Raw genomic sequence first — 23,703 nt, 5'->3', positions numbered from 1 at the left:
CTTGCAAACCGAGCTTAGAAATATGGATTCATTCTCACTTTTCAAATCTAAACGTAAAACTCATCTGTTTTTCTCTTTGATTATAATTGCTCTGTCTGATTTAAATTTTTGTATTTTTAGTTTTGTTTATGTGTGCCTTATTTATTGTTCGGTGTCCTTGAGTGTTTAGAAAGGCACCTCCAAATAAATAAAATGTATTATTAACGGCAACGCAAAAGCAACATTCAGCCATTTTTGTTTATTCATGGCAGAAGCTCCTATTTTACAGTCACAACTGCATTTTTCTATTTCTTTTTGCCAACAACATTCATTAAATGGGGTTACCCAAACTATTTGTTTTCACTTCTCTTCATATTTATCATAATGGAAACACTCTGTCCATGCAGTATATTCACTTTTAGGGTTATCGTAACACAATAAAAGTTCATTATACGCTGATGATTTTGCTGTGTATCTGATGCTTGGTGTGTGTTTGCTTATTTCTAATTACATCGCAAGGTATGTATTTTCTGAACCTACTTATGCTGTACTAATTCAGGATTGTAGGTATCACAGTTTGTAAATCAAGAGCAAACAACCTTGAGTGAGTGAGGGCACACTGAGTCTCCAATCAACCGGACATGCAGGTATATGAGGTGTGGAGAGGAAGCTGCAGATTTTATGTTACATACCATATAATTACTATATACTGTACATCCACAGATGTTGAATCATTTTAAAATGATCTCCTGCAACCCAATACTTAACAAGCAGCATGACCAAAACAGCAAAGACAGACACACTGCTTTCATCCTGTACAAGCAACTGGAAACTTTTAAGAAGCTGGGGTACCTCTCAGGACTATCCGGCGAATCTGAGTCATCATCTGACAGTAGCGAAGGAGGACGCATCTCATTTCTCTTCTGTTCAGCAAGTTGCTGCATCTTTAAGATCTGAGCACTCGCCATCCTGTGCTCTTCGTTCTGCAGGAGCTGGAAGTATCCTCTGCCTTGTTTCACTGCTGACACCATCTTCCTGTGTGGTTAACACATAAGTTAGTCGTGTTGACCTCCCCGAAGCACTAACTATGGCTTGCATTTTAAAAAGGTCTGATGATTAAAGCCTGTATGGATATGAGTGAATAATGAAGAAAAAGAATAACCTTTGATATCCATTCTGCTTTCTACGTATTTGACATAATTTATGTGTTTATGTACAGTATATACCGTAAGTACACTATATGGCCAAAAGTATATGGACACCCTGTAAAATTGATGAGTTTAGGTGTTTCAGCCACAGCCATTGTTGAACATCAAACACACACTGTAGCCATTCCCAGGAAAAATGTACTAAATACCTAATACATTTTTAAAGTTGTCTAACTGGTAACACTGGGAAGCCATTTATAGGCCAACAACAATGAAGAGTTTATAGTCAACATTTTTGGGCATCTGCAATGGCAGGGATGTTGTCATAAACCCTGGCCCAGGGGATGAGGATCGTCTTTCCTTTATACTAGATTGTTTTATGGCTCTACTACATTGGGGCTGAAGTGACTGAAGGAGGTTGTATTGATTTATTTGAATTCTTTGTGATAGCTTAACATCGATGTGTTTAAAGATGTATTATGGTTTCATCTATTCACTATTGGTGATCAGGGCTGTGAGACCCAGGAATAAAAAGACTTTGGTGAAGTCTATAGTCTATTATGTCAGCCCCGTTCTGTAAGACTAGGATTGTTACAAATTGAGCATTGCTTACAAGCACTGCTCTGAATTCTTCAAGGTGACTTTCATAATTTGCTTGGTGCCCTGCTTTGACTTACTTCAAACAAAATGTTCATTATTAGGTAACCTGCGGTGACAGTGAAATCCAAAATAATGAGTTTAAAATAGCGATTTAGCGCTACTGGGAGATAATGGGGGAAAAACGCTGACAGTTGGAACTGCCTGTTTAGGTTCAGTATGCAAATTGTTTGTGCCAACATCGATAAGAAAATGAAAACACTTGGCACCAGAAGCTTTCAGACAAGTATGTGCTTGACTTGAAGGGAAAAAAAAGAGAAAGAAAATCACGGCTGCTTCAGAACCTTAATGGATTGTGTATATGTTAAAAATATTTCTACTAAGAAAGAATTAGCTAGAAATCACATAAACAGCTGTTTATAGTACAGCACGTCCCACTATCTGAAATAGCTAAGTGATAAGCACTGCTGTGTGCTCTTTTTCATTTTTATGTGCGGAGTAGCGGAGTCCTATGGCATCAGGATGTTGTAACATTAAGGAACGGTCCATATATTACTGTCTGAGAAGGAAAAATTAAAGCACATTAACCCATTTATGCCTAAGGAGTTTGTGCATGAAATTCACATATGTTGCATAGAAAAATATAAGGAACAAGGATTTAAATAGAAAAAAAAATTACTACATTCCATTGTTGAGTTATGTGGCATTCCAAAATTGGAACACTAGGCAAATCCACTTCTTATATTATACATAACGTATAAAATTACCTGACTGTCGTTTCAATAATGGAACATGAGGCATTAATGAGTTAAATGTTACATGCAAACAGCTGCTGCCTCACAGCTCCATAGACTTGTGTTCAAACCGTGGCACAGGCATTACATGTCTTGAGTTTACATGTTCTCCCTGTGTCAGTAAGCCACAGATGTAAATTGGTAATTCTTAAATGGTCCACTTACTCATCCAACCTTGGATTAACAATTAAACAAAATAATCACGTGTTTAAGGCACAAAGGGAAGAGGGGCACCACTGAGTTTTTTTCCACCTAACTATAATGCACGTAACTCTTTCACTGTTACACTCAACTTTGGTCAGTTTTGTGTAATTGTCCTTATCTGAATTGTTTAAAGAACAAATTTTCCTTGGCATGGCGAGGGACTGAAATACTAAAGTTTAAAAGTTTGGTTTGAAGGTGTTGTCATATATCACATTTGTTTCAGTCTCATGATGCAAGAGTTTCATTATTGCTGAGTGTGAACACAGCTGGCTTGGTCACGGCAGCATTCAAGTTGTCAACTGATGTGTACAGCAGACAGTTAAGTTCTTCAATTTATTATTTTTACTGATTTTTAACTTAAACAAGGTGAGCATATTTTACTTTCCACACTAATGTATGACTGTGTTGTCAGTTAAACCAAGTGCCAATGAGCACCATTATTGGGCTGTACTTAGGGCATCAGCTGACAATTAAGACCAATGCTGCACATCCTCTCTCAAACACACTAACACTGAGCACTTTTAGCTGATGATTTTCAACAGAAGGGTTTCAAGAAACTCTACTGGGACTCCTTTATACTACAGCAACACATCTGTATGATGTCTCACTGCAACATGTCCCAGAATGTAAAACAGTCATATTCTGAATTCACAGACTGCTTATATTAAGGTTTTATTTTTGCTCAAACCTACCAGAATGAACTGAATGTATAGGACTTTTAAAGCAATTTAAATACAGGGACAATTAATATTGAAAGCATCCTTTCTTGTACATTATTCCACATTGCATCAGTTTTAGGCACTTTATAAATTAATGGTAGAGAAATTGAATCACAAGTCGGGGCTCCACAGGGTTAGAAGCTGTATCAATTAGTTTATAGCTGATTAGAAGCTGTATTAATTAGTTTATATCCTGGGAAAGAAAAGCTGTATACAGGTGAGTGAAAAGATCAAAGACTTTGAGCAGAGTCATTCGTCACTAGGACAACCAGCCTATCAAATTTGTGCAATGTCACATGTCTCGAAGTCCCTTGTGAAAATTAAAACATAAATTTGGTTTGTTCAATGGACCAGAGGAGGTGACAAAAGTGGAACGTCATAAGAAGAGACATCAGTGATCGAGACACAAGATCATCTGATCTGGACGTCAAAAAAAAAAAGTTTAATGCTGATTACTAAATCAAAAAGCTGCAAAAGGAGAACATCCACCTTTGGCAATGCTGATTTTTAGTAAGCTCTTTTAAGAGTATATCTTGGGTTTTGCTCTCTATTTTATTTTCTACTAGCTGAAATACTCAGCGTTGCCTGGGAGAAAAATGTTTTTTTTAATTGTTTGATAAAATATAATTAAAAAAAACACAACTTTAAAAATAAAAATAAATTAACAAACAATAAACCTGGGTTCGCTTCCCGGGTCCTCCCTGCGTGGAGTTGTATGTTTTCTCCATGTCTGTGTGGGTTTTCTGCGGTGGGGTGGCACCCTGCCCGGGGTTTGTTTCTTTCCTTAACCCCTGTGTTGACTGGGATTGGCTCCAGCAGACCCCCGTGACCTTGTAGTTAGGATATAGAGGGTTGGATAATGGATGTGAGGATGGATGGATAAAGACTCACTAATGTGCTTGTCTTGCGGTGTTACATGCATGTTACCATCCAGTTGACGCTCGGAACCGGCCAACTGACTTAATTTGAAAAGAAACAGGGGCACGGTGCTGCTCAAAAATAAACAATGCTGGCAGTCGCCTGGTATATACTAACTGTGTAAGCCAGCACGGGATCCTAGAAAGTATTTAAATCGTCAGAACCACTCTGGGCATCTCTCTGCTAAGAGGATTCTTGTTGCTGACGTGCTTGCATCGTTCGTGCATTAGCAGCTAAGCGACTGTCTTTCTAAGGATAAATTTCTTGATAAATTTCAGTCGGGTTTTAGAACAAATCACAGCACAGAAACGGCACTCGTTAAAGTAGTAAATGATCTGCGAGTGAATGCAGACAGAGGCCATTTATCTGTTCTCGTCCTCTTAGATCTGAGTGCTGCATTTGACACCATTGATCATAATACTCTGATAGTCAATGGGTGGGCCTCTCTGGCAGTGTCTTAAATTGGTTTGAATCCTACCTGACAGGGAGAAAATTTTTTGTTAGTTGTGGGAATTACAACTCGAAGACACATGATATCCGATATGGTGTTCCACAAGGCTCTATCCTGGGTCCGCTGTTATTCTCAATCTATATGCTTCTGTTAGGTCAGATTATCTCAGGGCATAACGTGAGCTACCACAGCTATGCTGATGACACACAGCTGTATTTATCAATAGCACCTGATGACCCCGATTCTCTTGATTCACTAACACAATGTCTGACTTGTATCTCAGAATGAATGAATAGTAACTTTCTCAAGTTAAATAAAGAGAAAACTGAAATCTTAGTGATTAGCAATAATGGATACAATGAGGCTATTAGAAATAAACTGGATACATTAGGATTAAAAGTCAAGACGGAGGTAAAAAGCTTAGGGGTAATTGTTGACTGTAATCTGAATTTTAAATCGCATATTAATCAGATCATTAGGACAGCATTTTTTCACTTAAGAAACATAAGTAAAGTTAGACCTCTTATATCACTGAAAGATGCTGAGACATTAGCTCACGCGTTTGTTTTCAGTCAACTAGATTACTGTAACGCTCTCCTCTAAGGACTACCCAAAAAAGACATAAATCGTTTGCAACTAGTGTAGAATGCAGCTGCTAGAATCCTAACTAGGAAAAGAAAATCCGAACACATTTCTCCAGTTTTGATGTCACTACACTGGTTACTTGTGTCATTCAGGACTGACTTTAAAATTCTGCTAATGGTTTATAAAGCCTTAAATAATCTCGCCCCATTGTATATATCGGAATGTCTGACACCTTATATTCCAAATTGTAACCTCAGATCCTCAAATGAGTGTCTCCTTAGAATTCCAAAAACAAAACTTAAAAGAAGTTGTGAGGCGGCCTTCTGCTGCTATGCACCTAAAATCTGGAATAGCCTGCCAATAGGAATTTGCCAGGCTGATACAGTAGAGCAGTTTAAAACACTGCTGAAAACATATTACTTTAACATGGCATTTCTATAACTTCAATTTAACTTAATTTAACTTAATCCTGATACTCTATATGTTCAATTCATCATAATAACTATTCATGGTGGCTCTAAAATCCGTACTGACCCCTACTCTCTTTTGTGTTTCTTTTTCCCGTTTCTTTGTGGTGGTGGCCTGCGCCACCTCCACCTACTCAAAGCATCATGATGCTCCAACAATGATGGATGTATTAAAAGGCAGAACTCTACGTGACCATCATCATCAAGTCCTTCTGTGAGAACCCTAAATCCAAAGAGGACTGTTTCATTTATGTTAGGTAGAATGCCCAGAGGGGACTGGGCGGTCTCATGGTCTGGAATCCCTACAGATTTTATTTTTTCTCCAGCCGTCTGGAGTTTTTTTTGTTTTTCTGTCCCCCCTGGCCATTAAACCTTACTCTTATTCGATGTTAATTAATGTTGATTTATTTTGTTTTCTTATTGTGTCTTTTATTTTTCTATTCTTTATTATGTAAAGCACTTTGAGCTACTGTTTGTATGAAAATGTGCTATATAAATAAATGTTGTTGTTGTTGTTGTAAGGAGGTTTCCTTTTGCCGGTGTACTGGCCTCGCTTGCGTATCCTCGGAGCTGGAGCCCTCATCCCGACTCTATGTCTCACTTCCCGGCCAGACAGACACACACACTTCCACGTGTAGAATCTATTTAATTTCAAAAGCAACAAATGCTGGCAGTCACCTCCAGTTCGCCCTCTGGTGGTCATTCCGAGTGTCAACTGGATGATAACATGCATACAAGACTGTAAGATCACCCCCTCCACCCTACCCAGAAGGGGGTGGGTTACGGCTGATTTCACTCTACAGTAGTTTTAGTCAACCAATGAGGAACATGTGTACTAAGTTTCATGAAAATCGCTCCAGCCGTTTGGACGTGATGCTGGAACATACATACACACATTGACTTATATGTATATAGATTATACTTTTCTACTATACGTTAACAAATGCCACCTTGCCTTTACATTGGTATACTTTTTAAATATTAGGGCAGCTGGTGTGCAAAGATCGCTGTTTCTTGCCCAAAAGGTTATCAAGGCTGAGAGGTGGCACCTTAATAGTAAAACAAGTGCGGCAGAAGTAACACACTGTCTGTTTGGTAAATGACACATAAAGAAAAGGCTTTGTGTTTCACAAGAGCATCGATTATGTTTGTTAGTGGTGGTGATAATGATAATGAGTTCCTATGTGGAGTACTAAAAGTGACAGGCATCAAATCCCAAGATAATACAGAAGTGCCAGTATTTATTTATTTTATATGAGCCCCTGAAAAAGTGCTATCAATCCATCAAACAATCAGTGTCTTTCGTATCTATCTATCTGTTTATTACATGTGCTAAATTATGCCTTATATCTGATCCTACTAGGAAAGGCTCACTCTGCCCATAAACCTGAACTGTATTATGTGTGTTACGTTTGTGTAATGCACAGTGTTCGCAGTTGCAATTGCTGTTAAATATACAACAAAATGCAACGTGAGAAATATTCAACTGTAGTCACTAGAGGGCAGCAAACTTCCAGCCATGTTTCTCAGGCTATTTACACCTTTTCAAAGGCATATCAGGTTCTGGAATAAATAAATGGTCACTCTATGACCCCACTCTCTAAATGATGGCCAGCATACCTAATAATATTGATGCGACTTGTACTGAGTACTACACATTTGGAGGTAGCTGGGTAAAGCTTATACCCAAAAGACCATGTTTTTTAGTTTAACCTACACTAGCAAAAATATACCTGCTATCAGCACTGCACTGCATTGATTTAAATTTTGTGCTTCTTTAATTTAAAGCCATTAAATATGTTGGTCTTTTGTATCAGGGCTATGCTGTTAAGAAGTCCCTCTGGGAAACCTCTAATTTTCTGCTTTAGTTACATTAGCTGCTCCAAGGTTAAATTATTTTTTCATAAAAAGGCCTTTCACAAATTATTATGACGAGGTGGAAAAGTCCAGTACAAGTACTGTTATTAGAATAGGACATGAAAAAAAATGCCTTTCTTTTTGGACATAACAGATGGGACTGGTAATAAGCAGAAAGTGGTTGAGTAAAGAAAATAAACATGAGAGAAAACAGAACACAAAAACCATTAAAAACTCAAGCCAAAAAGTAATACCACTTAGTCAAAACCCCTTAGCCGGCTGCTGTTATTGTATGACTGTTACATTTTATGAATTTTTTGTGCCTTTCTCTTGGTAGATTTTGGTGTTCTTTTAGCTAAACTGGGGGTTTTATGCCTAAGAATCTGGTATTTTGTCAAAAGATGACAATATCAGAGGGTACCACAATGATGTAATGCCAACTGAGACAGACCTGGTACCCAAATCTCGTTATTTTATCTTTTCTGACAAAAACGGTGTGTGAACTTGCATGCAAGTCATTACTATTAAATGTTTAAGTTAATATTTATTTTGGAGAAGTCTGCACACATTAGTAAAACAATGGTATGCCTCCCACCACAATTTTCATTCCAAAAAACTCCACTGCTCATCATTCCCCAATGGCACTAAAGCAAATAATTTAATAAAAACACACTTGACAGAGTTATCAGATTTTAACAGAAGACTCTTTAGGTCAGAATGCTCTTTTAATTTATTATTATTATTACCATCATTTTTCTGAATTTTGTAAGTAGCCTGTAACATCTGGTCATGAAGGCCACCAATGGGGGCACATGGGGAGAACACATCCTCTCCCCACAGAAATTGTTCTATCATGGAGTCTAACAGTCAATCTTTACGGTCTCTTAGTTAGTGACCACTCAAGGGCCGATTTTCCCACTGATTCCAGAGCTTAAGCTTGTAAATAATACAAGGGGGGGGGGGGTGAGGTGGGGTGAGCTGATTGGCAGCAAACAGGTTTCTGAAAAATTTCGTTTTGCTGCAGACCAAGCAAGAGCATTGCTAATTGGCTGTGCTTGTCAGAATGATAAAACTAAATTTAGAACTTGTCATCTCTAACGTGCCGCTGATCCACTGAGCCAAACCCCTCATTATAAAATAAGCAGCAGGACACATCTTATAAATGTCCAGGAATGGGAAAATAGCCGAGTGCTGCCAGTTAGTATTGAAGAGACCCGGATGAACTGCTTCACTGCTGCCAGAAGATGTACTCAAGGAAATATCAAGGAAATTTTGGACACTACAGTGTTACGTAAATTGCTCAGAAAAATGGATGCTTTATCTGTCTAATGCGTAGGGGCCACTTGGGATGCTGACTGTCAGCACTGTCATGCAGGGTCACAGGGAGAATTGCAGGCAGTCACAATACAATAAAAAAATAAAGCTTTTGTGTGGGCCCAGGTTTGTTCATCACATTTGAGAATTTCTGAAAGACTTAGTCAGTAAGTTGACTTAAGGTAGACTCACACACACATAGCTGGTGCCAGGATCTTGCTAATAAATAAAACTGTCAATCACACTGTGCTATAGCCATGCACATCATAAAAATCAATTTTGCTTTAAAAGATAAGCACAAGTAAATATGATATGCTGCCTGTGTTTCTGACAGGGCTAACAGATTCGACCCTTTCTCAAGGACCCACTGTGGCCATCCAGCCTTCTAAAAACAGAGACTAACAGTTTGAGAGCAGTCCTTCATCCCATTTTAAAAAGCAAGGCCAGGAATGTCAGGCCAAGCATGAGTCTAACAGCTGATTGTTCTGCCACAGATGAGAGAATCTGCAGACAAAAACAGACAGACTACAGCAGAACAGGAGATGAGAAACTAGTCAACACCAACCGGCTTGGTTAAAGCCAGGAAATTGTTATAAATCAAACCCTTGACGCTCAAAACTGCAAGATGTGTCAAAAATATAGGTCAAAATAAAATTAGAATCATGGGCAGTGATCTGTCCTTGAACCACCAACCTATCATGACATCCTCAACAAGCAGCACTCAGCAACAAGACCCCACATCATGGCAGCTGACACCACAAAACTATGGCACCCAATGAAAACAAAATGGCATCACAGAAACTGCATAAAACAACATTAACAACAAATTAACTTTTCACAGAAAAATATGTAACAAAGGTAACTATAATACATGAATCGCTGACATTTAAATCTTTAGAGAATCACATTTTAAAATATTTTTAAAGTTTCCAAAATCACAACACTGACTATCTTCTTTTGGAAAATTTCACCCAGAAGCCAACAGTATGGTGATCCTGAAATGCTGGTGGTAGAAAACTGAGAGATATGATGCGCACAATCAAATGAGGTAATGCAATAGCTGAATGTGGTGGAGTGTACAATGAAATGGGATGATGTACACAAGTCAATGCTCCATCTCTGAATTCTCTACTGCCTGCACTTCAGGACCACCAAACATCAGACTTCCAATGGTTTATTTTGTTACAAATCAAATTAAGCATATAGCAATGAATGAATAAATACCTAAAAAAATGAAAAATATAAGTTAACTAACAGGGAAAAAAATGAAAGCAAATAATTTTAAAAAAGAAAATAAAAAGGAAGAAATAACTGAAAACAAAAAAAAAAGAATAATTAAGGATATGATTCAAAATCAAAAGGAGTAATTAGAAAAGTGAAGTCAGAGATTCCTGTTCAAAAAGAAAACCAAAAATCCTAACCAATAATTAACAAAAAGAAATTAAAATGACTATTATAATAACATGAAAATATTAAAAATTCCATCCATCCATTTTCTAACCAGCTGAATCCGAATACAGGGTCACGGGGGTCTGCTGGAGCCAATCCCAGCCAACACAGGGCACAAGGCAGGAACCAATCCTGGGCAGGGTGTCAACCCACCGCAGATATTAAAAATTGAAAAAAAAAAAACAGCAGCAATGTTTCATGGCAGGCAGGAGGAGGTCTTAAATAGACCTCTCAGGTGACAGGCTGCAGAACCTGAGAGTCTTAATTCATAATGAAGCCCATAATGAAACTGTTATGGATGTTTGTACAAAAGAGAGTGATGGCCAGTCAAAAGATAATTAAAGGAGAGGGAAAGTAACTGTCTGGAACCAAAGCCTGGAAAGCACAACAAAGGTCCTTAGACTAAATTAAGTATTTTTTTTTAATCTCCCTCTAATGTTAGCAAAAGAAACAGTATGATTTTTGTTGTTGTTGGTTTTTCGGTCTGAGCAGATCTTAGGATAATAAGGACTGCATGACAGTGTTAAGTTTTACAATGCTGCATACACTTGATCAGCAACTATACTACACAAAAATGCCCATGGTCATTAGAAGTTAACACAAAATAGTCCTACCTGTAGCAAATGACAATCCAAGATAGGGCCATGGATATGTTATAAATTAACCACCAGAAGCAGATGTCAAAACTGCACAGAAATTAAACAAATAGTTTCCAAAGATACCAAAATCTGAATGCAAAGCACAGTCACAGAGCACAATTTAGGGTAACAGCATACATAAGGACATAAGACATTTGACAAACAAAAGACCACCATTCAGTCCATCAAGCTTGTTTCTTTAGCTAACAAACAAAATAAAATATAAATATAAATATAAGGAATCTGGAAAAAATAAAAAATAAGAGAGCAAGACTCCACTGTAATCCTAACAAGCATAACGTCATGAGTTTAGTGTTTTGAACATGCCTGATTTTCATGTCATACTTTTTTTTCATTTTTCTTTATAAGTATGTGATGTTTCCATCTATTTTGTGCTTTGTTTTTGTTACCTTCAGTGTTGCTACCAAATGACTGCCATCAGTGATGACGCATGACATCAGGGCCAGTATGGCATTTAAGATGGCAACACATTGCAGACTTGATCAAAGTTTTTGGATATTCAGAGCTTCGAGAATGAATAGTTATTCAGGGAAAGGATTAAGAGACAGTTAGCAATCTTTTGACCATGTTTTTTGACCTTTGTCTTTTGTCTTGTGCATTGCACATTACATTATCACACAAAATAATTTAAAATCTCTTTCTCATATCTGATCAATCCAACTCCTGGCCACGGATGGCCAGAACCTATCCCAGAAGCAATGAGTGCAAAGCAAGAAACAGGAAGTCCACATGCTATTTCCGCACAGCCATGTTCTCTCATATGGGAAAAACTGGAATTGCCAATCAACCCAATATAATACTCGGCACCCCTGCAACCCTGCTCAGGATTACAAAGGCTTACAAAATGGTATATTATAAGACAAGACTATTCAAGATAAGGTAAGGTAAGATAAATCTTCTATGTCTGTCTAATAGTGTCAAGCACACTATATAAGAACAAATTACAGTATATCTGAATTGAATTGAATCGTGGGAGCACTATTGGAGTGTTAAAGTCTGCAAGTTCTCCCTGCACCTATAAAGCTTTTGTCCCACACTTAACTTGCAGATTACGATGTGAACATGAGTATGTCCTATGATGAACTGGCATCCTTTGAAACCTCTATGTAACCTGCAGCAAATCTGGCTGTTATATTCTATAGAAGAACAGCAGACTTGGAAAATGAATAATTAAATTAAATAAAAGATCCAAAGCTCTTTGGATGTATACAGTTGACTTAATAAAATTATGATGTTCCAAAACACCAAAACAGGTACTGTTATCCATCTATATTAAATGCTAAGAGTTGTGTTCATCTGTCACATGATTACTTGCGAAACACTTGATCTTGGTCTTGGTGAAGCAAAACAATTAAGTAGAGGCAACCTCTGTGAAGTTATTGGGATTCATGTCTTAGTTATGGCAAACTGCTCGAGAGGGTGATGTGGCAAAAGGTAAAGGAACAGCGATGACATCTATTGAGAATGAAGCATATTCCTGAACCCGTTCATCCAGCAGCACCATGCTGAATGTCAGGTACAATGTAGAACGCACATGTGACAAAGACAGCCCTGGGTCTTGTCCTTATGCCAGAAATCACAAAATATATTGCTACACACCATGATGGTGTGAAAAAGAACTCCAGCAGCAAACACAGAAGAGACACGCATGCCTGAATACAACGCCCATTGAGCAGCTGGTTAATACAATGGCTAATCAACATGTCAGACTTACTCCATGAAAAAGAAGCCAAGATCAACAACAACAGAGGAATGTATGCCAACTAATAAGGACATCGTCAGATAGAAAAGTTCAACTTGCTCTGTATGAACCGCCAGACCTAATAAAAGACATTATTAACATTGACAGGAGCTGAAAGAAGAAACTATTTAGAGCACGTAAGAGGTACCAACAGCTCCTTATTTCTAGCATCTAAGGGGGCCTCTGTTGCTAATCCCTCATGACACGGTGCACACCTTTTCACTTTCCTTTTACTTTAGAACCGGAGGTCCACATGTTCCACTAATGCACATAAAAACTGTTTTGGCTACGGCCTGCAGTATAACCCAGACCTAGATAAGGCTCAGATTGAGGCCAGAATATTTAGTTTGATAAAAAGAATTAGGTGTGCCTAGTATAATATATCTGAAACACTGGGGTGAAGGAAGTAAATGCCAAAAAGTTGATGATGTTAGACAGCTGCATGACTGAACAAACTTTTATAGTCAAGTGCACTTCTACATATTAACTAGAAATGACACAGGAAGACATAGTTGCAAGGTTATAAAATTATAGAAGAAACACAAATAAAAAGAGCACATAAAAGATATAGTGTTAGCTTTTTACTGAAAACCATTTAGCTAAAGGCGTTTACTTTGCAGTAAGAAGGGGGTCTGTTAGATGCCGCTTTAACAGCCTCTGTTTAATTGGAAACAATTCCCACATTCACATGACACTGAAAACTTAACCCTAAGCACCAGACACGTTAAAGATAGTTTTAAATTATTAACTCCACTGGATGAGTATATTAGATAGATCCATCGTATCCAATAATTAGGACAGTTATTAAATTGGAATAACACAGCAGCCCTCAAGCAACGGAATTGAATGCCTCTGATTTAAACGCTGGCTGATGTGAGAAGCAGCTCAAGACTCCCTGTGACATTTTGCTTCCGCTGGCCAACTATATGAACTCTAGTAGAAGTTTAGAGCAGAGAAAAATGAATGTTTATTCAGTAAAGCAGCCAGGCACCCTGCCTTCACCCAAAACAGACGTCTATTGTAGCGTGCTGCAGACTTTCTATTCATCCGTTCCCTCCTGGGCTGGACAGACGGTACTGTTGGGGCTCACTAATTAGGACAGTGTACACTAACCTGTCAGCCATAAGTGACAATTTACAAAGCTAATGAGGATACCAGCAAAGATGTCTGTCTGGTAAAGAATAGACAGATTCCTGTGGCTGTCTGTTACAAGAAATAAAATCACAGTCTAAAAAAAAACAAAACAAAACTGAAAATACATTTTAAATGCTACTGATTTTCTGTTTGCATTGAGCTTCAAAGGGTAGGTGCCTCAAAAGTGGGGTTAGAAGGTGAGACCGCTGTGATTAAATTGAGCTCTACAGAGTTTGGAGGCCAGGGTAACCCTGTGAACTCTTCAGCATGTTGCTCAAAGCATTCTTGAACAACTGCGCGGTGTCACAAGGTGTATTACCTTGCTCAGTACTATTTGTATGAAGAGTGTGTACAGTACATGGTCTGCATTGATGTTTAGGCAGGCAGTATGCGACAAAATAATGCCCATATGAATGCCTGGGCCCAAGGTTCTTGCAACAGAACATTTCCCAAAGCATCTTACCCACTCCACTGCACTGCCTTGTGTTCTTCCCACAGTGCCTCCTAGATGCACAGCAGTTCATATAATAAAAATGGGATTCATAAGGCAAGTAGACCTTCTTGATCATGATGCTCCAACAATGATGGATGGATTAAAAGGCAGAACTCTACGTGACCATCATCATCAAGTCCTTCCGTGAGAACCCTAAATCCAAAAAGGACTGTTTCACTTATGTTAGGTAGAATGCCCAGAGGGGACTGGGCGGTCTCATGGTCTGGAATCCCTACAGATTTTATTTTTTCTCCAGCCGTCTGGAGTTTTTTTTTTTCTGTCCCCCCTGGCCATTGAACCTTACTCTTATTCGATGTTAATTAACGTTGATTTATTTTGTTTTCTTATTGTGTCTTTTATTTTTATTTTCTTTATTATGTAAAGCACTTTGAGCTACTGTTTGTATGAATATGTGCTATATAAATAAATGATGTTGTTGTTGTTGTTCTTGTACTCATCCAAGCTGCAGGTGTGATGCTTGATTGCCCATTGTAAGAGCTTTAGATGGTGGACAGGGGTTGGCATGGGAACTCTGACTGGCCAACGGCACACAGTCCAGTACACAGCAGGGTTTGATGCACTGTGCGTCAGGACACATTACCACTGTAAAAAGGCTCATGGGGGCACCAGATTTAGTGAAGTATTCCTGCAGTTCAAAATCTAACTGAAAGATGTTGTATCTCAGTTTAAATGCTTGTTTTGTGTTGTACATTTTTGCTTTATTTGGATGTTTTACTATTTCTTTTGCTTATGCTTGTTTAAATTTTATCTATCTGTATATCTAAGCCTGTGTTATATTCCATGTGTTTTGTGTATAAATCCAGAGGGCCTTCCATAATTCCCGGTGGTTCATTTTGAATGTGCATAGGAGTAGTAAGCACAAGCTTTTCTGCTTTTTGGATGCTTAGTGGTTTACTGGATTCCTGACTTATTGCTCTGTATTTCGAATATACTTGGGATTTCATTTTGGAACTCTTGTTTGCCTTGCTGGAAATCCCTTTATGTCTTTTTGTGCTTTATGGAGTTTCACAATATTACAGAGCATTTTTCTTGTAAAGAATAAAACTTTTTACACAGTGCCAATCAAAGCCCATTTGGAGCTCTAGATGGGGTGGATAGACTTTGACAACTGGGTGGTGTCACTTCAGTAGCACAAACACTGCCACTTTTAAGAGCTGTGGAATTTAATGAGCACAAGCTGCCTGGTAAACATAACGCGCTATTTTGTATTTTCATAAATGGCGTCCTCTAAGTAACATCAGAGTCTGACACATCAAGGTTAGAGGACCACCCTTGGTGTCTGAAGTGCATCCCCCCACAATATCACCTAATGGACTGACTGGCACTGTTTCTATATATAAAGATTAGATGTTTTCCCTATTTATTAGCCAAGCCTGACCTTTTTTGGGACTGCATGCATTTGAACACAGTTCTGTAAATGGCTGCTCACTTCCAGAGCACCCACAGATAAGGTTTTTAAGTTAAACAGGGAGGTGGCAAAGTCAGAGTGCTTGAGGTAAGACAGATTTTACTACTAACATTTATGCCCTGATGTCTCTTCATGTAGGTATCTGTTTGTAGTATACTGTCTTGTGTGTGTGACTAAATGCATTACCATAAAATAAAAGAACAGAAATCCATGAGTCTACTGAAAGTATTCAGGATGGTGCCTGCAGGGGGTGCTATAACAGTATGCAGTATGCTGTATAATACTGTAAGGTTAATGAACAGCTCATTTTTAAATCATCATCATGTGCTTCCTTTTTTCCATCTGATGTAAGGACACACTAGAACAATAATGGGGGATAAGGGAGTGAAGATCTATAGGCAAGGACATTCAAAGGGCTACTGATCAGCTTGGGCAAACTGCTTTTTTAGGGTCACAGCAAAAGCTAGTTAGCGTTGGTTGTCCCCACCTTGTTGCTATATGTCTTCACACTAAATGCAATGGATTTGTGACCCTGGTACAAATCTGATTATGACAATATGCTATCCCGTTTAAAGCAGATGCTGTCACAACGGTAATGCTAATAAGTAATTCCCTTGTTCTTTCTACAGGGGATTAGACGGCAGACATGGTCTTGAGTCTTCCAAATTAAATCCTACAAGTTTTCTAATCCCCAGTATTACTGAATACCTTTTAAGGGGCCGCTGTTAAGGTTTCATTAAAGCACTTGTCAGTTTAGCTCCACTGCTTAGGAGGCGTGTTAATATTACTTAGGATAGCTTCTCTGCTGGATCAAATTAAAATGTATTCTACCATATTTAACCTGTATAAAAACTCAGCATACTGAATAATGTACACCCTTGGGCTGAGATGCCATCAGGACTGGAAACTGTGAGCTGGTGGGATGCCAAGTTCTGTTCCTTTAGTCGAGACTGTACTTCAGTCCGATTTTCCCAATTATGTTTCTCTGCATACTTGAGTTTCCCTCATAATATATAATACGTGCATGTTAGGTAAATTGGTAATCCTGAATTGGCCCTGTGGGTGTGCGTGAGTGGACATTGTATGTAAATGGTGGTGTGTCCAATTAAATAATTGGACAGGCAGAAGAAACATTTCGTTACGCCAACAGAATAATCGTCCCAGTCATGATCTGGGTTTGATACACAGAATTCTTTTTTTTGTCTTTTTACAAATCAAAACAAAACATAAAACAAGAATCTTTAGACAATTGAAAGTTGTTTTAGTTGCTTAGTCTCTCATGAGGGTCTTTCCTTTTCATTGAGATGAGAACTGCCATTTTTACTACCATGGTGGCCCTGATGTCAGGGTGATGAAACTAGCAGCTGCATAACATCAGTACAACCAGAAATTCGGAAATGTCAGCACTTTTGGAATCAAACACACAAGATAACGGCACCTGAAAATATGTTCATGCTGTATCTCAGCCAGGGGATCCCCACCAGCTCAGGTCCAAATGTCTCTTTTATGTTTAACATTCAACAACAACAACATTTATTTATATAGCATATTTTCATACAAACAGTAGCTCAAAGTGCTTTACATAATAAAATAAGTCAACATTAATTAACATAGAATAAGAGTAAGGTCCAATGGCCAGGATGGACAGAAAAAACAAAAAAAAAACTCCAGACGGCTGTGGGCATCTTCTGCTATGTTCCTTGTATTTTCTGGGTGATCCCCCAAGAGATAGGATCACCTGCCCACCACGGCAAAGGACTTCCCATGAGTCCTCTTAAATTGTACAAAGCCAGTGCGTTTATTGTGCAAAAGTGCATTAAATTACATGAATAAACTATCTTCTTAAAGAACACACTGTTCTATAAATAAGTAAAGAAGTAGTTAAAAATAGACCCATACTCATACATCAATGCCCATTCCCCACAGAACTTGTAGAGCGTCTCCCAATACTTCCTCTCTCAGCTTTCCTTTTGTTTTATCACAGCCTGTGTTCTCTCATTCTCCACACCCAGCCAGCACCATAATTCACATAATTAAATGCTGAGCTACAGTCTATGAACAAAATCCTGACATATATATTTTTTTATCTAAATGTGCTAGCGAGAGGTGGAGAGCAGAAGTTATACCATCCTCAATGGGCCTGTTGGGTTGATATACAAACAGCTAGGAAGACATGGACTTTAAGTACGGCATGACTAGCCTTTCAAAGCACTTCATGGTAATAAGAGTAAGTGCTGTGGGGTGGAAGTTATTCAGGAACGTCACTAATGTCTTTTTAGGTATCGGGATGATAATATTGGAACTGAAGCACACTGAGATGGTCTACTGATTTTAAAAATGCATTAAATACGTTTGTCAGAACATCAGCCAGTTCATCAGTGAGCACACAACCGCATGTGTCTGAAATTGGAATAAGTGGGTCCAGTAAATGGATTTACGGACCCACTTTATTACAGGACTCTGATGCTTGATTACATATGGTAACACCATGTTTTGGCGCAGGCTGAGGGAAGCTGGCCCTGCTGTTCTATGACAGGCTGATAGTTATCACACCGTTACTTATGAGCATGTGTGTGCTGGAACTCGGGTACTTTTCTAAATTTGAATATAGTGTGCGTGTGGCACCCCTTCCATGGTTGGTTCCTGACTTACACCCAGTGCTGCTGGGATAGGCTTTGGCCTCTCTGAGACACTAAATAGGTTTAATCCGATTTGTAAATGTTTTGTTTATTGCAGAAATACCCAATTAGCCGTCTTCATACACAAGGGTGACACATGAAGGTGCCGCTGTGCATCGTAAAGCAGACAACTGTTTTTGTAAAAGATGGGAGAGGTGGTAAACATTTTAATTGGAAGGAGACTTCTACATGACAGAATGCACGGCAAAATAACTAAAAGCACAAACTAATTGTGACCCCAAACTGCAGCTTTCACGCTGAATATCTTTGCAGGCATTCATCCTGTGCTATTTGTGAAGACTAACTCCTTTGCATTTTCAAAATAGCTCTTGTCAGTTTTTGCTTATGGGGTAAGGCTGATGCCTCACAGCGCCAGAGGCCTGGGTTCAAATCCCTGAATTAGTTTATAACTGCTGCACAGATTCATAAACAATTTTAGCACAGAGATTTAGATTCTGAAACAAAGACAGAAAGATTAAAACGGCCACCCTAACATTCTAGTTATTCAAAATGACCTGCAGGCACAGACATTTTGGCATTGTGCATTGCAGAAAGCTCATTCGATTAGACTATTTATATTTTATATAGCACCTTTCACACCAAATATAATTTAGAAAGCAAACATGCAGAATGTAACATTGAAGTGTAACAAGCTACTTCAAATACAAGGAAAAAGTTGAAAACTTCTGAAACCAAGCCCTGAAAACCTTAGCCACTCTTGAAGCTTAGAGCTCATTTTGTGTTTGATCTTTCTTGTGCTGTTGCCCCCTTTAGGTTTGGTCCTGGCTGTGCTGCTGCTGCTTGACTTAAGGAGGCCATCTTTGTTATGACCACAAGTGCACCTCAACGTGTCTTTATTCACTGTGGCAGCAGTTATTAGAGCGCCTGTCCAATTTATCCTTCATTAATCTTAACTGGGACTCCAACTCTGTATTTTATTACAGAAACATACTGCATGATACATTTTTGTCATACTTAACAAAAAAATCATCTTCTTCGTCTAGTGAGTTGCTTTTTCCCTATTGGTTTCCTCCTTGCTCAACAGTCTGTTGTCTGCCATCAACAAGTTAATCCTGAACTGAACAGTGTGACAAACAGTGGGCATACAGGCATGCTTTGGTGGCCACATGATACTCTTGTAAATTTCATTGGTAGGTTAAAATCCTGATTCTTGAACACCAACCCGAGCGAGAGACTTACAAATAGTGCATGACTAAATCCAGCATGTGGTGTCCATGGATCTGCTCTGTGAGGATCTCTCTGTTTACTTTGGAAAGAAACTATATAGCTCTACCACCCTCATTAAGTTTGGCGATTATACAATAGTGGTGGGTCTCATCAGCAATGGATGAGTCACTTTACAGAGTGGAGATATGACGATTGGCAGACTGATGCAAGGGTGACAATCTCAAGATGAAAGTAATGATGTTAACTTCAGGAACAAACACATATACACACTGCATATCAAGGGTTCAGTGGTGGAATTGGCCAAGAGCACCAAATTCTTTGGTGTGTACCTGGCAGCTGAACAATTAACAGAAATTCCCTATCCAGGAAGGCACAGCAGAATCTTCACTTCCTTTAGCGGCTAAAGAAGGCACAAATACCTCCTCACATTTTCACCACCTTCTACAGAGGCACCATCAAGAACGTTCTGACCAGCTGCATCACTGTCTGGTTTGGGGAGTACAGTGTCTCTGACTGCAAAGTCCCACAGCAGGAAAGATCAGTGGGACCTCGACTGGCTTCCATTAAAGATATTTTTATAAAGCCATTGAAGCTGCCCCCATCTCCCTCCCAATTGGTCTCTTTGTCCCACTTCCGTCTGGTAGAAAGTTTTGTAGCATTCAGACCAGTTTTGCCAGGTGCTGCAACAGCTTCTACCCCTTGGATGTCTGGACTCAACTCTGGGCTAACCTCAAATTGCCTCCTAGTAGCTTATTTATATGCACTTCAGGCTGCTGTATGCTGGAATACGGTGCATGGGTGGTATGTCAATAAAGCCACTTTACTTGACTTTGACTATCTGTCTAGTTTGGTGGATGAATTTTAAAGCAATTTTGACTATTTGGCTCATTTCACTACTGCAGGAACATCATAAATAATATGGAAAGACCCCAGTATCTTTGATGGGGCTAAATAAGCTACTGTGTAAATGTTCCTTCGTACACTTGGATTTAAAAAGACATGCAGGGCTGGAGAGACAGTGCAAATGATTATATTGTGTTCACCATTACAGTGCATTTTTTGTGTCCCCAAACAGCAACAGCAACAACCAGTTAACATGGCTCTGTTTAACAGAGATTTGAAAGCATCCAGCCATTAATTTCAGGGAGGGATAGGAAGGTGCATGAATCAGTTGGAACTGTCATAATATAAACTTCAGAAGGAGGCCAAACCCAAAATTTTCAATGAAACTATATTCATTCCTTGAGTTTCCAGGTTCATTACAGTTTTACCAGAAATTGAAGGTGAACTCAAGTAAGTTCCATTATTTCAAGCTTACAGCTGGTGTCACAAGACCTTGGAACGGGAATATGATGAGTGATGTTTGCAGGCATGAAGTGAGTGGACTGCAGTTGTACTCTGTCTGTTTCTATCAGAACTAATCAAAATAATAAGGAATGACCAATGGCTTACTAAGAATGGACACTACAATGTTCTCGGCTGACATGCTGCTGCAGGTCTTCCAAGTTTTTGGTAAAAAATGCCATTTTTGGAATGTCAGTTTTTGCATTTTTTTAAATTTCCACTATTATTAATTTTGAAGCAGTTATCATTATTATCATTATGTTGCAAAGGTATTTTATTTCTTGTTTTGGTATGGCAATATGCTGCATTTGTGTGGCCATTTTGCTGTTGGCAATGTTCATTGTCAAAATAGTGACATGTCATTGTGATGTTGATGTTAGTGTGTGGAGACTATTTAAGATGATGACAACCATCAAGTGATGTCCACATTTTTGGACAAACACAAAAAAAAAGTCAAACATGCACTAGCTTAGGGATGTAATAGTACTAGTAACAGTTAGGACCTTTTGCTCCATAATTTTTCATCTTGTTTTGATTCTGATGCACTTTCAAATTGACTTTATGGCTTTTAAACTGGGCTTTATTTCACGGTGGCTCTTTGCTTTCATCCCTTTTGTACTATCTTCATTTCTTTTGGCCCACTCTGTTGTTCATGTTGCACCATTTTCAGTTTGAATTTATTTTGTGGTTAGTATTCGAAAAGTGGGGAAACGTGAGAGGCCATATCAAAGGGTGTATTATGCTAGGGTGGGAAAAACTTCTTTTTAACACCAGTGTGGGTAACTGAAAGTATAGTAAAGCTGCATTATTTGAAAAAGTGTCAAAGAAATTGGAAAGAGTCCTGGTCAGTGTACCTTTTAGGATATGACTGATGACATATCAACACCTTTTTATAGCCTTTTAAATGTGTATGTAGACAATCATTTCAGCAAGGGTCTGCATTCTAGAAAGTGAGTGTTGCTATAAAAGTAATCATGTCCATTTTCAATATGCCATACTCATGGCACAATAAAAAGGGCCTGTATATCTCTTTAGTTTTTTCTAGATTTAATTAGCTGAAGTCATCAGTCACACTTATCCTTTTTAGCTATTTCAAACATTTATTTATTTTTGGAACGTTTACATTTTGGCACACGCGAAGTTGTGATTTGTTGATTTGCCAAGTGCACTGTAGCCACACACATGGTGTGAAGCCATTCCACACACAAACACTTGGCAAGAAGAGCTTCCTCATCAGAACTCTGCCCACCAACGGTAATACGGTCTGTCATGACCGCTTCTAGAAAAATTAAACCATCTCTCCAGCAATTTGGATTGGGAGACTTCTTTTATGTCATAGTACACATATGTTTATATAAGTTTTAGTGTTTGAAACCCATTTGGGATTTATTTGTAATTATTTTATTTTTCCTCATTTATTATTTATTTATTATCGCATCTGTAACGTCACTGAAACCAACGACATAAAGATGGCTGTGGTCAAGTCAACGGTAAACAACAATCCATCCATCCATCCATTATTCAACCCGTTATATCCTAACTACAGGGTCATGGGGGTCTGCTGGTGTCAATCCCAGCCAACACAGGGCGCAAGGCAAGAAACAAACCCCGGGCAGGGCGCCAGCCCACCGTAGGGCACACACACACACCAAGCACACACTAGGGACAATTTAAAATCACCAATGCTCCTAACTTGGATGTCTTTGGACTGTGGGAGGAAACCGGAGCATCCGGAGGAGAACACGCAGGGAGCATCCAGGAAGAGAATGTTATTTCATTCCAGTTCTAAGCAGGCCCAGTTCTAGCTTTGTTTCAACTTCAAACTTTTCTTTATCTTTGACTTTGAGTCGTGGTTTGTCCCAGTGCTCTGGTTGCTCAATACATTTTTGATCTAGCAGTTTTGACCGTAGTACAGGCTACATTATTATCTCATGACCATTTAGTCACTCATACTAAATCCAGGGACTCTGTCTCTCATTTTAAGAGTGAATGTCAGTGTAACGAATGCACCAAAAGAAATTAAGAAATGGAAGATGGAAACTTTACCAAAAACAAGCCAAGGATGTGAACCCGAGATTGAAGTAAGTAAAGACAGAGTGGCGGAGGGTTGGAAGACAGTAACTGTTTAACACAACCAAATCCAAATCGAAAAACATAACTCGTAGACAAGAATACTGTACATCATAATCAGAGATCTTGAATAAAATGACACACTCTTTGCTAAGCTAAGACTTTTGTCACTATCCTCAAATTTAGATCATTGGAAAATGTGTGATGCTAACCTTTAAACTCTTGTGGTGATATGATCACACGTTGCACAATCCCTGTAATCCTGCCAAACAACTGCACAGCAACCACACACAAAACAATTATAAAAAATGCAGTACATTATGAAAAAAAAAGGTCCTACAGGAGAACAAATTCAGAGTTCAACATGCGAACACATCCGAATAAAGCATAAATAAGACCATTGAATTTATTGGCCTCAAAAACCCCCAAAACAGCTTAATGATTTTTTGAGGTTAGGAAATGAGTCAAATCATGACAGACAGAAG

The 23,703-nt window shown here is 38.7% G+C and overlaps 1 protein-coding gene across 3 annotated transcripts in view; it reads right to left on the bottom strand.

The window, feature by feature from the left end:
• The window catches only part of LOC120540567 (coiled-coil domain-containing protein 60-like), a 109,570-nt gene that overhangs the window by 47,543 nt on the left and 38,324 nt on the right, over positions 1–23,703 (bottom strand). For all 3 annotated transcript variants that reach the window (XR_005635820.1, XM_039771408.1, XM_039771407.1), the window contains exon 4: positions 832–1,014. Coding sequence is in view for 2 of the 3 variants with exons in the window: in XM_039771408.1 (XP_039627342.1) it covers positions 832–1,014 (183 nt within the window). In the remaining variant the exon portion in view is untranslated. The remainder of the gene's footprint in view (positions 1–831; positions 1,015–23,703) is intronic.

This window comes from Polypterus senegalus, chromosome 12 (genome assembly GCF_016835505.1).
Source record: "Polypterus senegalus isolate Bchr_013 chromosome 12, ASM1683550v1, whole genome shotgun sequence".
NCBI lineage: Eukaryota > Metazoa > Chordata > Cladistia > Polypteriformes > Polypteridae > Polypterus > Polypterus senegalus.
This window is presented reverse-complemented; position numbering and strand designations above follow the sequence as displayed.